The 16,475-nt window shown below is 41.1% G+C and overlaps 1 protein-coding gene across 8 annotated transcripts in view; it reads left to right on the forward strand.

Annotated features, from left to right (window-relative positions):
• PPFIBP1 (PPFIA binding protein 1) overlaps positions 1 to 16,475 on the forward strand; it is a 116,383-nt gene that overhangs the window by 82,680 nt on the left and 17,228 nt on the right. For 3 of the 8 annotated variants that reach the window (XM_074901693.1, XM_074901695.1, XM_074901700.1), the window contains 12 exons: positions 639 to 731; positions 1,212 to 1,304; positions 3,061 to 3,175; positions 4,700 to 4,732; positions 6,028 to 6,089; positions 6,800 to 6,884; positions 9,499 to 9,656; positions 10,589 to 10,719; positions 12,209 to 12,262; positions 13,440 to 13,500; positions 14,618 to 14,647; positions 15,766 to 15,937. In XM_074901693.1, the coding sequence (XP_074757794.1) occupies positions 639 to 731; positions 1,212 to 1,304; positions 3,061 to 3,175; positions 4,700 to 4,732; positions 6,028 to 6,089; positions 6,800 to 6,884; positions 9,499 to 9,656; positions 10,589 to 10,719; positions 12,209 to 12,262; positions 13,440 to 13,500; positions 14,618 to 14,647; positions 15,766 to 15,937 (1,087 nt within the window). The remainder of the gene's footprint in view (positions 1 to 638; positions 732 to 1,211; positions 1,305 to 3,060; positions 3,176 to 4,699; positions 4,733 to 6,027; positions 6,090 to 6,799; positions 6,885 to 9,498; positions 9,657 to 10,588; positions 10,720 to 12,208; positions 12,263 to 13,439; positions 13,501 to 14,617; positions 14,648 to 15,765; positions 15,938 to 16,475) is intronic. The other 5 variants (XM_074901694.1, XM_074901696.1, XM_074901698.1 and 2 more) reach the window with 5 other exon arrangements.

Raw genomic sequence — 16,475 nt, forward strand, 5'->3', positions numbered from 1 at the left:
TGAGTTTCTTCCAAACCAGGCTGAATTCACAAAGCTTGGATGTAGTGACACCACTGATGCTCAAACACATGTGCCTTTGTGCTTGTAGAAACCAGTGATAAGTCTTCCATCCAGCCCTCAGTTAGAGGGCCTCGTTTGAGTGACGGAAACATGGATTTACACTGTAATTGCTTCATGTTTTGAGAAGGCGGGTGGTGGCTGGCAAGCCTGGGTGCGAGGGGCTGGGGAGGGGAGGGTGTGGCTGCTGCGTGTTGAAGGATGGCTGCCATGGTTCTCCCTTACCCATTCATGGTGGTGAACGTCCCCTGGTGGGCAGTGAACATGCTGTCCCAGAGGGGCAGGAGGCCTTCCTTGGCCCCCAGCACAGGGAGCCCAACTTGCGTTTATGTCTGCCTTTGTCCTCTGTCCCCTTGCACTCAGTGCAGTAATGCAGAAACGGAGAAGTACAGTCCCCAAATATCTAGGAATCTCTGAACTGCTCAACTTAGCACTAAGCTATGGATTTAGGTAATGTGTTTTCGTGTATGGAGTGCCTTTTGTTGCTGCTGTGTTTTTACAGTCCTACCAATGGGTAGCTGTTCTGGTTTTGTTTATTGAATTTCTTTGTTGTTTCTGGTCTTGTTTCTCCCTTCACACAGGATTTGATCCAGGAAATAAATGAATTGCGCTTGAGAGTGGGAGAAATGGACAATGAAAGACTCCAGTATGAGAAGAAACTGAAAACAACCAAAGTAAGTGAGGCTGAGGGAAAGAAGCAGAAATGGGTCTGAGTCAGGCTTTAGAAGTTGGCTCTCTTTTCCCCAGTCCTCGCCTGCACCCTGCAAAATCCTGAGCACACTCAGGCCCAGGGGGTTCATGGTACTCGCTTAGCAATGGGTTCTTACCGGATTTCGTGCCGTGGTTTTCAGATTTGAGCATTGTTTTTCACGAAGGATAACTTGCCATGGAGCTGGCTGGTAACAGTATATTTATTACCTTATTTCACATATGCATCAAGAAACACCAGTTGCATAAGGCATGTGCCATAGGTGAGACCAAAGCTGAGCATTTTTTTTCTCCTAAACATACTAAAAAAGAGCCACTTCTGAAGAGAGCATTCACCTAAGTAATTCTAGCAGCCTGTTTCTGTGAGTGTCTAACTTCTCTTTGCCATTTAGCCTTGTCTCTTTTCTATCTTTAGTTTTCTCTCACTCCTCTGTCTCTGTTACCAGTCATTAATGGCCAAACTTTCTAGTATGAAAATCAAAGTGGGTCAGATGCAGTATGAAAAGCAGCGGATGGAGCAAAAAAGCCAGATGCTAAAGGTGTAGTAGTTTTTGGGTAACATTGGGCCTGTTTCAAATCCTTCATGTTCCACCACTTTACAGTCTGTCTTGCATCGTGCTGTCGTGCTCTGTTCCTCATTAATTGCTGTGTGTTGATATGCAGTGCGCTCTTTCCCATTAGATGTGGAAAGTTCTTTATGTGGATATTCCTTGTAAACAGCTTTTATATTGAATGGGAGAGGATTTTAGTGTTGTGAACTCTGCGTAGGTTACACGTAGTGGAATTAGACTTGGGTTAAAATCATTCCCCCTCCAAGGGAAGATTGCCTCTCTGTAGCTCACATCCATTATTCAAATGGAACTTTTCTCACCTTTTTAGAGAAAATTTATTCATGAAAACTAGCTAGAAAATAGTGATTCTTTTATACTGTCCCCTCTCCCACATGTGAATTTACATACCGTGTTTCTAATTTCAGGGGAAGCAATACCCATCAACAACCATGTGCAGCTCTAGTTGCCCATAGGTATAGCAGCAGCTTTTCAAGTGGCCAAGAAGTGGTCTTGTTTTGGAGACGCATGGGTCCTACACTGACAGAAACACCATCAAAATCAGTTCCGAGTTGGAGCACTGGAGAATTATGTTGCCCAACCACTGTTCTGGAAGAATCTTTGATTTCTTGACAATTTTAAGATTGATCTATTTTTTAAATGATGCTTTAGAGCAAACAGGAACCAATTTTAGGAAATTCTACGGTCTGGGCCATAGTTTGGGCTGCAGACCTCACGGTGTATTTACAACAGATCTTTTGAGGGAAGCTTGGGAGTATATCTAAGCCACAGTATTCTAGTTTGGTTTATTCCTTTAAGGATTTAAAATTTCAGTTAGAAGCCGTAACTGCCAAAATTATGAGTCTTGCCTTGCTTTGTTTACAAACTGAACAAATTAAATTTTCAGTGTTGGGTACATTGCACTGAGGGTCCTGTCTTGATGATGCTTTTGCACAGGATATCCTCGGACATCAAAGAAACATGTTACTAAACTGTGTAGGATTTGACTCAAATTTTAAAAAGTTAAATGCATGGATCCATGCCAGTCACTTGCTAGTGCAGATGGTTAGATCTAAGTTAAAATTTGACAGCATTTATCTAATACACCCCAACTCCCCCAAACACCATCTGTCTTACTCCCATGAATCTCAACTCTAAGCTTCCTTTCCCAGTGCTTGATCAGCAAACCCAAACCATGTCAGAAGTACCACATTTTCATCTGAACTGCTTTCCAGTATGTGTTTATGTGCTTGATGGTGTCGTGGTTGATTTTTCTTTCATAGAAGCAGTGGTTATTTCTGAAACTGTCCTCAGCGTAGTGTAATCATGGTTCCATAATTGTCCAGCTTTGAACATGAAAAATGCCCTATAAATTCTAAAACGTTGGTAAATTCTAGCATTCAGCCTCATCACCTGCAGTTTTTCTGTCTCTGCAAGGTTAAATAAATAAGAAAGCTTCTTTTTTTTTGCTTTACTCCTTTTTTAAATTTAGATGTAACATCTCTGTACATGAGACCAGCGCTTTCAGACCATAGGCCCCCTGGTTTTGCCTCCCTATGGACTCAGCAGTCTGTTGTGATGTTCAGAGTCGTTTGGTGCGTGTACCCTCAGTCAGTGTAAATGTCAGGGGGCCCTCGGTCGTTTCCACTGGCTGAGGACTTGTCCGCTGTGTTTCGCAGGAGGGGATTTTGGAAACGTCTCGGACGTGTGTGGAAGCTGTCACTGAATGATTCTGTGTCTGTTACAGGATGAGCTATCAGCTTTGAAAGATAAACTGGAGCAGAAGGAAGTCGAGGTAAAAAGGTTGCAAGAAAAATTGGTTTGCAAGCTGAAAGGAGAAGGAATTGAAATACTGGACAGAGGTAAGAAGAAGGGGGAGACTCTCACCATGTCCTCCCCAGTCACCTCATCTGAGGTCATGCTTCCATTAATGGTTGTCCAGGAAATAAGAGATAAACCCCTCAATTTTCGTATACTTTCTGCCTTAGTGTTTACTTCTTTTAATATTTAGTGGGTGTTCACAATGCAACTGCTGAACTTACTCTCATAGCAAGTTCTTGATCAACTTTAAACTAGCCTAAGTAATCCCTAGTTAGCTCTTCATATGGCTTGCATGGTGCCTCAAAAGATGCAGTTTATATTGATAAAGAAATCCTTAAACTAATTTTAACAAGTTCCACAAAAAGATTATATTGAGAAGGAAACTTTCTGTGTATCTATGCTGGGCTTTGCTTGTACACCCCTTACTGGTAAGGAAAAGGAAAAGCCACACTGCAAACCAAAGTGTGATCTGTACCAGGAAATCTGCAGTGTAGATCTATCCGTGAGTAGGTGAAATTGAGGACTGATTCTGGATTTGTGCACTGGTTAAGTCTAAATCCTAATTAAGCTTGAATTAGCATAGAAATTTTACAAGTCAGATAGTTCTTTTATTTGCTTGCAAAGATAAAATAAAATCAGTATTTATTTGGAGGAAACTTAGATTCAGGACCTTATTTTAAAATAGAAATTTTTCTTTAAAGCCTCACAAAAATTTTCCAGATTTTTTTGACCTGCTGCAGTTTCACTTCTGAATATATCTCACTGATAGTTATTGCAAATTTTAAGATTGTGCTCTTAAAGTACATTTTTCTAGAAGGATAAAGCCACAGGAGAGTAGTCTCCTCCCCTGACCTGAGGAGGAAAATGTTGTGTGTAAATTGTCACATTTTATTTAATAAAATGATCTGCTTTCAAAACCACTGCATAAGATCACTAAAAGTTGACCACATTGAACCATGATTACTTTTTTTAAAAAAAAGAATATTTAAATGTGAACAAGGGCTAACTTTGTTGCATTTGTGACTACTTATATGGTCTTTCCTTCCTGGAGGCTGCTGTGCATGCTGAACTCCCACCACTTTCTGGTTTTCGGCTTTAGTTTTCAGTATAGCTCAGCAGGAGGTCTTCTGCAGTGATGGACCATGTTTTTTGTGCCTTGGACCAATATTATGTAATGCTGTTTGCAGATAACACAGATTATCTGCCCCATTAGCTGAATTGTGCTTTCTGAACAAATGTTCATACTTTATCACTTAGCTGGCTTTTGCTAGTAAAGTGTTAGTTTAAGAGTAATCTATTGGCATAAGCCTTTTCTGAGGCTTTACAAATGAAAATTTACAGTTGAAAAAGATATCCTTGAGACAGGTAGTTGTGTTTGAGAGCGGTGAGATTGTTTGTGTCGTTAGGAACACTAGAACCGGGGGAGTGCAGGTTGAAACCGTGAGCTGCTCACTTCTGCAGTAAGTGAGGAATGGTTGACTCCTTAAGTGTCATTATTGTCTTAAAAGTTATTTAATGTCATAACTCTCATGCTAATTTCAAATCCAATGGATTTTCCTGCGCAGACGAAAATTGTAAAAAGAAGCTCAAAGATAAAAGTAAGGTTTCTGGTATCTTTCCACAAGCATTTGCATTTCAGAAGTGCTTTCCGGAATAGCTTTCTGCATGTGTTTGCAAAAATGCTTTAACAAACATTGTTAGGTTGCATCATCTATAACCCTTAGTTACATTTACAGTAAAATTTGAGAATAAGGGTGGATATATCACACTTGAAATACAAAGTTTTCTGAAGAAAAGCTGATAGACAAAGGAAGATTTGGTCTCATGGAGACTCACAGAACAGTTGACTCTCAATGAAATGCAGTCACAATCCAGTAAACCAGATTTCCAGTTAGCATAACTGAGTGAAAATCACTGGAATTGGATCGTTGCTGTTTTAGCTCAACATGTCTGAATGTCTTTCATCTAGAAAGCCAGCCAGGCAGCTCGTTTCTTCTTGCATTTCATTAAGGAGGAAAATGTTCTTCACACTCTGTTTGCTGAGAAATTTTAGGTAGTTAAACCAAGATAAAATACTTTCTTGCCTGTGAATTTGTCTATCTGCCTGTGTTTGTAACAAAATTTTAAGTTTACTTCATTTATGCAAGGTAGATTTTTAGTAAAAATTGAGATTATTTCCATTCTTTATGAATTCTAGTCCAGGACACCTCCAAAATCTGACCCTGTTAGAACATACATGTTTCCATGTATTTATACTTTGTAAATAAGGATTATAGATGAAGCACAGAACACTGTCATCTGTACTGGGGACCTTTTCCAAGTCTGAACTACAATATATGTTCTGGCATGACTGCTCATCACAGCAAATACTTGTATAATTCCATTGTGCTGTCCTCATTTCTACATCCATACTGAATTAAGACTAAGCATCACTGCACAGTGCTTTCTTCATCATATCCATTAATCCTATTGCTTTGTATAGTGGGTTTTTGAGATGCCATTGGGGGTGTTTGTTGACTGTTGTAATGAGGATATGTGTTAGTGCATTCCAAATGTAGTATTTTTATATTTTGGACTTCTTGTTTTGCAATTATTTGAAAGATGGAGATAGTGAAAGTCAAGCAGTAGTTTTACTCTTTACTTTTACATTTTCCTAAGGCTGGGAGGGTGGGTAAGGAAATTTCCTGAATTTCATAATTTCCGTGATAAGAATGTCAGAAAAAGTATTTTCTTCTATATATTTCCATCTGAAATAGAATTAAGTGCTTTATGTTTTGTCTTTTAATTGTAAATTTGCTTTCAGATATTACCGAGTTGCTTTTAGGTTTTTTGTTTACTTATTCCTTACACTGTCTTATTTAAATTGACTTGGAGAACTGTATTGTGTTTTTAGATATAGAGGTACAGAAAATGAAGAAGGCGGTAGAATCTCTAATGGCAGCAAATGAAGAGAAGGTAGCAAAGTAATTTTTTCAGTAATCATTCATCAGATTGAGTTAAACCTCTAAGAAAATCTTCACATATGAACTTGTCACAATTAAATTAAAAAGTCAGATTTGTAAGAATCAGTGATTCACTATAGTGAGAAGCACTGCAGTGCCTCTAAGGGACTGTAATGGAGCATTTATGAGCTCTATCACATGCACACAGAGTCCTTACACTGTTGCGTCATTCAGTTCTGTGCGACTGCAGTTTACACCCTGTTCTGAAAACACAGAGAACTCCATACAAGTCCCATGAGATATCACAGGCTGCATTTCCAAAAGGGCTTTCTGTAAAGGATGAATTGTTTTCATGTATGGCTTTGTGTATTCATATGCATTCTGTAGGATGTTTTCTGATCACCAAAGCCCTAACTCCTTTGATTACTACTTTCTTTGTTCGTGGAAAATGTATTATACTTTACCTTTGACTTAATAAGGGAGCTGAAACCCACGTTCAAGGCTGGGACAATTCTGGTAATTAATCAGATGATAGTTTCTGCTAAATAGAAGTTTTGATGTTTCAAAGCCTCTCAGACTCCTGGGTCCGGTCCCAACCACACTTCCTGTTTCTTTTAGTCTTACAATCCATTAAACTGAATATCTACAAATATCTAGTATTTGTATTTCTTATTTTTGATTTGCTGAAGGAAGAAGCATAGTCACAACTTCCCTTTATTTTAGGATCGGAAGATAGAAGAGCTTCGGCAATCACTGAATAGGTACAAGAAAGTTCAAGACATGGTGATATTGGCTCAAGGTAAAAAAGGTATTGTCCAATCAAAAAAATTAAACTTTACTCTCATTTAAACTCCAGGTGCTTTGTGGTAGTGTTATATTGACTCTTAGACTTACCTTTGGAGGCATCTCTTAGAGTAAAAGCCGGTTCTTCGACTGGTGTGAACTGGTAAATTGCCTTTTTGTCCAGGCAGCTGCACATTTGGGTGCTGTCCCATTTACTCTCTGGTAGCAGTAACTATTATTGTCATGTTGATTATTTCGCCCTTGTAAAATTAGTTTGAATATGATAAGCTCTCAGGGTCTTTCCATAGCCTTCTTAAATGCCATTCAGGGCTGGGTGCTTCATTAACTGCTAAAAATTGCTGTTTCTCTCTTGCATGTATCCTTGGGGAGGAGTTGGTAGCTGAGCAGAGCAGCGCCTGAGCATGCACATTCCTACAAGCCAAACCAGCACCGCCCCGGCGGCTGCGCACACTGTAATAGCAATGCCCAAGGGCTGCAAAAATGTCAGTAGTGAAGCGGGTGTGCTGCCAGGACGGTGTCGTGATGACACGCCATGTCTTTGGCATGTAATGAAGCCTTTGCAAACCACCACGTGCAGCAGCTGTAGAATAGTTCTCCTGCCTTACTGCAGTGGGGGGCCAGGCTGGCTTTTCCTACTAGTCTTTTTTCACACACCACACACCACCCCCTCAAAAAAAAAGTTGTTCTCTGCCACCAGATAATGAGCTTAACTGTGTGGCTGAAATGGTAGGTGCGATACATACTGTGACATATAACGGTCCATTCTGTATGTGCCAAGACTGGTGGAGGTTTCCAGATCAGGAGCTTCTGATCCCCAGAAATGATAAATGTTGAGGCGGTCATCAGTTTGATGTAACTGCATTGAACACCCCATCTCTCTCCTTTCTTTGTTAAAAGAAAATCAAAATAAACACATGTAGAACATCATAACTGAAGTGGTTCTGGGTTTTCAGATGAAAACACTTAGATGGTAGAAAATGAACATCTCCACTTACAGCAATAATCCTGTCCTGGTGGGTTATTTTCCCTGCATCATCCTGTTATTTCAGAACTTGAGTTGTGTTTTGTAGGTCACTGTCCTCTGAAAGAGCTGTCCCCAACAAATTTTAGACATTAGCATTCTGATAATGTATGCACGTATGGTATACACGTAACTTAAAAGTCCGTGCACCACAATGCTGTATCACCGCCATATGGAAACCTCCTTTGTCACTGAGTCCAGCCTTCCACAGACCCTGAATTGACCCGAGCTTGTTGCCTGAGCTTCTGTAGGACAGACAAAGGCTTGTGGCTTTTCATGGCTGTGCAGATGTTGGAGGTGGATGGCCTTCCTAGGAGAAGTATGTCAGAGCCCCAAGAGATCCTTTCAAAGAGTGAAAATTTTCAATAGCCAGAAATGAGTGGGGGCGTTCACAGGGCCACGTGAACACCCTCAACCTCCAGCTGCCCGTCCTGCTCCCCCTCGAGCACTGCAGCCCTGGGGCGGGTTCTCTCAGTCCAGCATCACGGGTGTAAGCCTGGACAGGAGCTGACATGTGCCAGAGCAAGCTGGGCTGAAAACTGTGGGCTTTGAATCTTGGTATGTGAGGGATTTCCTTCCTTGCACCCACTGCGGGTCACTAAGGACACAGCTGCATGTCTTCGGTCTGTGAGGCTGGGAAAGCGTGTGATCGGAGAGGGAAGAGGAGAGGTGATGAGGGCAAAACACCACACTGAGTGTGGGAGAAGTGTTTGTCAGATAGGTGTTGCTCTGTCACCCAGCTCTGTGCCTTCAAAGACAGGAGGAGGTTAAAACAGAGCTCGAGTCTCTGGGAACTGTGCTTAATGGTCAAGTCATGGAGCATGAACAGAGATTTCAGGCAGGAAAAAATGAGCAAGAGAGGTTTTTGCTGTGAACAGACTATGGCGTGTATTCGCATCAGATTTTTGGCAACAAGTGCTAGGTTTCTGCTCACTTTTTAGTATTGATTAACTTTTTCTTGTCAGTGTCAGTACTCTGGTATCAACAAGTGTGGAAATCCAAGTGCCTTCTGGTAGTACTGAGTCAGTTCAGAAGCAGCAAGTTGCTCACTGGGAGCAGAGGATGCCAGGTGCTGGTGCGGGCTGCAGCGTTAACTAAATGAGACACACTCCGTTTGTGGCCACACAATGTAGTCACGTAAAAGCTGGTGTTAGACTCTTGTGCAGTGGGATGCATTTTTCCTGTGGGTAACATGAAGATACCATAGAGGCATCTTAAGACTTGACCCCCTGGTCTTTCCCTAGTGAATAAGGGAAAAGAAGTATTTAGTATGAAATTTCAGAACATGGGACAGGAAATAACTACTCCAGTTTACTCAGCTTGTTGAAATGCCCTGAGGGCATTTGCTGGGCCTTTTGCTGTCAGATGTATGTCCTCCCTCTGCTCCAACCCTGTGATGTTGTGGTGATTGAATTGGGAAGTGACATTTGGCAATGACTCCCTTTCTTCTATTGTAATCTGTCCTTAAAAAAAAGTAATCCTAGCCTCTTCCCTTTTTGGCCCATAAATGATCAGGGTGACTGTACCATGCTTGGAAGTGAAGGTCATCATGTGTCCAGAAGCAAAGCCAACAAGGTTCCATCTTCTCTCCCTGCAGGCAAGGAAAGTGACGGTGAAGACTTCTTGAATTCAGGGTCTGTTTCCACAGTTTTATTGGACACACCAAGTCTGACTGACCCAGAGAAAAGCCCATCCTCAACCCCAGTAACAGCATCTCCAATCCACGATGAGTTTAATGTGAATATTCATGAAGAGGTATCTTTTTTTCTTCCTCATTTAATGCAATCACTCCTTGAAAACATTGCTTGTGCTGGATTCATGTTGCAGATGCCAAAACTCAAGTTTCCAAAAAGATTTTCTTCTGGTTTACACAGTTTTTAGTAATGTCCCATATTGTTTTGGAGAATGTAGTTTTCTTGTGAAGGCTGATGAGGAGTTTCATTTGAGTTCAGTTAAATTTTTTTTTCTTAATCATCAAATGGGATCAGGAGACAGCAAATAACTGTATTTGTCAGGAGAATGGGTCTAAACCACTTTTCCTGTCAAACATAGAAATTACTTTTCATATCAAACATAGCTGTTTTAGGAGCTGCATTTAATTTGTCAGGAACTTGAAGTAAACATGTTGGGACTTATGTAATATATCCTGTCATACTTAAAAGGATGCAATCATCATTACATCCATTCAGTTAAATGCAGGTAGGTTGTAGTCCAATCTCTGATTTTTATAATCACATTTTCCAGTAATAAAACTATAGATCTCTCCTCTTAACACTCTGAGTCAGAGCAGAGACTTGACTGACTTCTTGAGTTACAGCATGAACACACTATGAAGAAAAATAAATGTTTAGCATCTTTTTGATGCTCTCTGAGTGGCTGAGGACAGGGGTAAACCTGAAAAGTGAGCTACCCTTCATGGGGTCCATGGTAGAGGTAGATTTAGAAGGTAGTTTGGGGAGACTTGTGAGATTTTTGTCCGTCCTGTAGCTTATCTATGCAGTGATTGACATTCTATCTTCAGTGTCATCTTTCAAGTAGTAAATCATTGTATTACAACAGAAAAAAAACAGCTTTAGAAAATCTTAATTCAGATCCTTCCTCTCATAGTTTATCATTACTCTTTTTTCATTTATGACTGCTTAATTCCAGCTCAAAACTATGTAACACGTATTCTTCATTCTTTTTAGAATTCCTTACAGATCCACACCAGTATTTTACAGATTTCAATTCCTTCTTTTTCATCAACATCCAAGAGCTCAGAAACTGTTGCAGAGAAAGTGAAAACACAGCCTAGGCCAGATCCTGCAAATGAAATGAGGTATTATTGTTTCCACGTATTTTTCAATTGTAAATCCAATATTCTGTGATGTTTAATGAGAATAATAATCTGTCAGTTACTGTATTGTCAAGGCATTGTCTTGTTATGTTCTTGAAGTGCATTGATTAACTCTTTTTCAGTAAGCAAGTATTAGTTTGGTTGCTGTTGCTTGTAGCAGCACTCATACTCTATACCAGCTGCTTTGCAAGGAATGAACAGAAGGAGAGAAAAAACTGATCTAATGTAATGAAGGACACAAAATCATTATTTTTGTCTAGGCTTACATCATCCAGGTCTGGCTGAGATAGTGTTGGCTGTGCTAACACAAGTGCATTCCTGATGATTTGCATTCAGACATTTTCCCCAGTTGCTAAAGTTTGGTGTAAGGCACTGCCAAAACTGCAACACAAGGACTGTCCAGTTCTAGCCCTGAGCTGTTAATGGAGCACCAGAAGGGAACCTAGGCAGCGTTTCAAACGATCAGAGAAGGATATCCTTGCTGCTCTCATTTGGCATGATGAAATGCAAAGATACTTCTTCATTTGCTCTTAGGAGATTTTGAAAGCCAGACGAAATGTGTGGGCGCAGCGTCCTGGGGAAGCCAGGGTGGGGATGTGTGGCTGCACCCTGGGGCTGCGGCTGAGCTGTGGCTCCCAGGGAGGGGCCCCGGTGCTTGGACCCAGCAATGGTGAACTCTCCTGGGTGAGAAGTGGCTGTCAGCTTCCTGCAGCTTTTCTAAGCCTGCACCCTCCTTGCCTGGGTGAAGAAACCCAGCCCCTGCAGATCTGGACTGGGATGCAGTGAGTACTGAAAAGCACACCAGACTCACAGCTAGGCAAAGGCTACACTTGGGTTTTTTATTCTGGGTCCAAATCCCTGGCTTTATCTAAATGAGTATCAAATACTAAGAATCCAGAGTCAAGGAAATCTTGTTGACTTAAAACCATCATCAATCTCGATGTGAAAAATCAGTGCAAGCACAAGTTGATCTGTGGTTTTTCCGGTTCCAGCCAAGGAAAGCATCCTATCCAGAAGACTAGCTTTGCTTGGTTTCTGCTGTGCTGTGCCTCATGTAGCTCTAGCCATCACCAGCAGAGATTTCATCTGTGTCCTGTCTTGGAAAAAACCAAATCACTAACCTGTAGCAAAATGCCCTGCACTGTGGGTGCCTCCCAGGGAGATGGTGACCTCCACTACTCGGTGCTGCTGCAGACCCTGTGCACGTTGTAACGTCTGTGTTTATTTAAGCTGAATAGTACAGTACTGTCATAAACTTACAGTGAGAGTTGTCTTTCCTGGGAGACTCGAGTTCACCTTTGCCTTTTATCTTTTACAAGACTTGCCACCGTAGAGGGGAAAATTTGATGTGTTAGTACCATAGCAACTGAAGTGAAAGCAGGATTAAAGCAGGTTGAGATAATAGGGTTTCTGTATTTGAATAGGATCCCCAAATCCCTTACTTTTTTCGTATCTTTTTTTGTTTTTCCAGTGAAGGACGATCAACAGGTTCCTCCCCAGAAACTCAACTGTGTGATAGTCCAGTGTAAGTATCATAATCAAAAATGTTTAGGAAACATATTTGTATGTGATTGTCCACTTGAAACCCCCTGCAACACGCCCCGCTTATTTTACATACACATGTAAATATGTTAAATATGCTAAGATGATATTTAGTGGTGGTAGTTTTCTGCTCATGCCCTTCGTTTTCGTGGTCATTATTTTTCCAGTGCTTTATCTGTGCACATGTACAGTTCATTTCTTTTACACTGTGAAGCATCTCTAATTGGGTTGTAGACTGTCAATATACTTTGAAATGCACAGTTTTCCTTAGTACTTGCCCACGTGATTCGCTTTTTTCTTTTGATAGTGGGGGAAGGGTGATCAGCTGACTACAGTGAGAAAATAATTTTAATTTCTGCCACATAGCCATATTCCCTAGGGAAATCAGTGGGACTATTTATGAACTTGAGTCAAAGCAATTTTTTAGTAAGGAGCCTAAGTCAACAGGGTTTGTCTGGTACACAGTGTGAGGCTCAGCAGCTGTTTTTATTTTGAGTGACTTAGTCAGTGCCATGAGACTATTCCCAAAGCCAAATTCTACTCCCTTTATGTTGGTATAAAGATAGGTAACTTTGTAAAAATGCAGTGAAGTTACTCATAATTTGTATCTGGTTGTGGGAAAAGCTTTAGTGGTAAATTTCTTTTCAACCAGACTTAAGTGTTCTAGACTGTAAATCCCACCAGAAGTTGGGAGATACCTGGTCCAAAATGGAAGATGGAACTAAGATAAAATACTAAAACACACATGACATGCTTGATTTAATGTACTTGGCTTCTTTAAGGATTAAATTAGTCAGAAGCCTGTTGCTAAAAATACTGGTTTTCATAGCTTTTGTTTGTATCACTTCCTTTGCCTGTGTAACTTCTGCTTGTGCTTCTGAAAATAAAACATTAAATAAGAAGCTAAAAATATTCAAAGGTAGGCATCATGTCACTGAAGCATTAGCAGCAGTAATTACAATGTGGAAGTTATTACCGTTTCTCAACAAATTCTGTGAGATCTGATCAGTGTACTGACTGCTTTAATTCAAAATGTCTTTGTTTTAGTATATCTCATCATGTATGATAATGCTTTCTTTAAAGCTGATTCCTGGGAGTGTGTTTATCTTGGCAAATTTCATTCCAGTAACTTGGCTTGGGTTTTATGTTGTTTGTTTCAGAACTTCTTCGCTGCAGAAGTCCAGCAGTCTGAGCAGTTTGAGAAAAGAGACATCTGAAGTGGTTGGTTTGGTCTCCTACTTCCTCCCACCCCCTTAGAAATAGAGGTGATGTCTCTGTTGTGACAGTGACCCCGTGGACGCTTTGTTGCCGCCTTCTGAGAAATTCTGAGTCAGAGTAGGGCTCCTCACGTCACGTGTTAACAATGGTCACACACATGTGACATCTTCCAAATTTATTAAAGGAGAAAAAAGGAGAAAATCTGTCCTTGAAAACACAGGCACCTTTTTTTTTTTTTTTTTTTTTTTTTGATGAGGTGTTTACCTGAGACTCTCTTGCTGTGTTTTTCCTCAGATAATGAGGTTTGGGGTTTTTTTTAGTTGATATGTTTTCTGACTTAAGACAAGAAGAAATTAAGTCCCACTACCACTTCCTACCTGTGTTTAAGGCACATAATTTTGCAAGGCCATGTAATTAATGCATTGTAAAATACAGTCTGGGGTGCCTGTATGTTTTAGGTGCTTGGGAACAGAATAGTGAGCCTTTGTATGTCTGGTGATAACTTCAGTTTAGGTCTCCAAGTGACCAAAAGCAGGTATCCTCTAACAATGTCATTAAATCAGGGCAATTCCTGTGCTCCTTTTTGAGAGCCTAAACTCTTAAAAGCTCCCAAGTTCCCCGATACCCAAGCTGCTGAGCTGTGTCTTACAGCTCGGGAGGGATGTTGACAGCACTGAAAATGTCACCAGAACTCGATGATGGGAGCCACAGTTCATGTGTTAGGGTTTGGGGGGTTTTTTGTTCGTTTGGACAGCCAAGGAGTGGAGGCTGTGAATGTTTTATCTACTTGGCTTCTATCCTGTCTGATTCCTGCTTTGGGTCCCCTCAGCCAGCTGTGCCCATTAGTGCCTTAACAGACTGCATGTCGCTAATTATGTACAGAGCTAATCCTTTACAAAGTTAAACCAAAGCGGCCGTATTTTCATGTCAGCTCACTGACTTCAAAGACAGCAAGAATTAATCTGTGTGAAATACAGCTCTGAAGAGCTTTAGATTAGGGGGAAAAAAATAGGCAGGGAAGAGTATTTCAGTCAGTGTTTAACTCAGGGTAATCATAATTAATTGAATACTGGCCATAAACCAGTGTCTTTAAATGTCTTTCTTAACCCTTCCCAAACAGGACAGAGAGGCTGCGCAGAAGCCGACAGAGGTACGTGTGCGTGCGTGGGGAAACACAGCGAGCGGGTGTTGAAAGGCTCAGTTGTGTGAAATTGCAGCTCCAGAGGGGGAATGGCAGACCTGCAGACAAGATAGCAAGGAGTATGTGATGGTTGTCACCATCGCTTCAGTTCAGGCTTGCACACTGGATTGTCTTTCAGTCCGGTTGAGCATAGGGTTGCCGTCTAAGCTAATGTTTCCCCCACGGATTCTACCACTAGATAATTAGCAAAGCTAGCCATTAAGTATTTTACTGACTCTGTAATTACCTTTGATTAGTGTCTCTTTAAAAACCTTTGGCTTTCCAGATTGTTTTCTTGACTAGCAACTGTGTTCCTAAAAAGACAATCATTGCCGAGCAATCACCCTGCGGCCCGGAATGGCCGTAGCTTGCACGCAACAATTGATACCTATGGGAGACCAGAGCAGAGAGGACATACCTCAGATACCACTTGTAGGGTGGATGCTGTGTCGATTCAGCAAAAGCCAAAGGATCCTGTTTGGGTTGTAAATGGTTTGCTTCATCCTTCTTAAAGAGACAGTAAAACAACCAGCAAGGTTAAAACCTCTGCTTTCTTGGTTAACTGGTGTGTCTGATGTCTGTCTTGGCATTTATACTCCTTGCTTGATTCCTGATTTCCTCTTAGCTTTGGCAGTGGACATAGTTAATTCATTAATTCTGAAACTGCAGAGCAGGGATAGACAAAAAGAGCTGTCTGACACTGAACCAACATACTATGGGGGTCTTGTCTCTCTCGTTGCTTCCTGCTGCCTCTACAGCTGCCAGTGGGAGAGACAGCAACCCTGGAAAGCTGGAAAAGTTCAAAGCCTTCCAGGACTGTATTTTTGCCTTTTCCATACCTGTGAGCCAGCCTTGCAGAAACTGAGAAGCATCTTAAAGAAGACAGGTTACTCTTAGAAGGTAGTGATAGTAATCCTGGGTTCTGAACATATTCAAATGAAGATCTTGTTTATGTTTTCTTTTATGGCCTTTACGTTCTGTTTTCTTGCAGTAACAAATGAGAGGGGCTCTCCAGATTATCTGGCAGCAGTCACTTTGCAGCCTTGCAATTCCCCCATACTGAATCTTTATTTCCCTAACTTGAGCAGGTTAAACCTCCCGTGGAAGGTAATAATTTCGCAACCCTTCCTCCAAAGTCTCCTTCTCATGGTGGCACAGGCGATGAGGATAGTTTTGGTACCCGTAAAGCCAGATCTTCATTTGGACGAGGCTTTTTCAAGATAAAAAATAACAAGAGGACCGCGAGTGCCCCTAATCTGGGTAGGTATTGTGCACCTGCATGCAGATTCTGTGTATTTTGAAGGGTCTTAACAGCTGTAACTGTCTTAAGAAGCAGGAAGGCTAGCCTTAGTCTCACTGTGACTTTGTGGCACTTTTCTCAGTGGAATGTTTGGAAAATATCAAACAGCAACAAAAAAACCCAGAAAAAAAACCCAAAACCCCAGAAAGAAACCTCACTGATGTAATGAAGTATTTGCTCTGTGTCAGCCTCTGCTGTGATACCTCCCTGGCATCTTGCAGTGGATTGCGGCTGTTTTGAAATGCTAGCTGTCTGGCAGTAGTTCACAAATGGGATTTGTGGGCTTTTTTTCCCCTGTCTCCAACCTCAGTTTATCCTACATAAGATTTTCAGATGTACCGAAATGCGGCAGTAGCACTCAGTCTTCCTCTTTATTTTATGTGTGTTTAAGCAGCCTTGCAAAAGAGATGGTAACAACAGGAACAGGATTCACAAGTTATTCAAGCTTGTATTGATTTTTGGACATGTAGTGGAGGGGGAGTTGTTTTGATAATATAA

Source organism: Athene noctua, chromosome 3 (assembly GCF_965140245.1).
Source record: "Athene noctua chromosome 3, bAthNoc1.hap1.1, whole genome shotgun sequence".
In the NCBI taxonomy this organism is placed as follows: domain Eukaryota; kingdom Metazoa; phylum Chordata; class Aves; order Strigiformes; family Strigidae; genus Athene; species Athene noctua.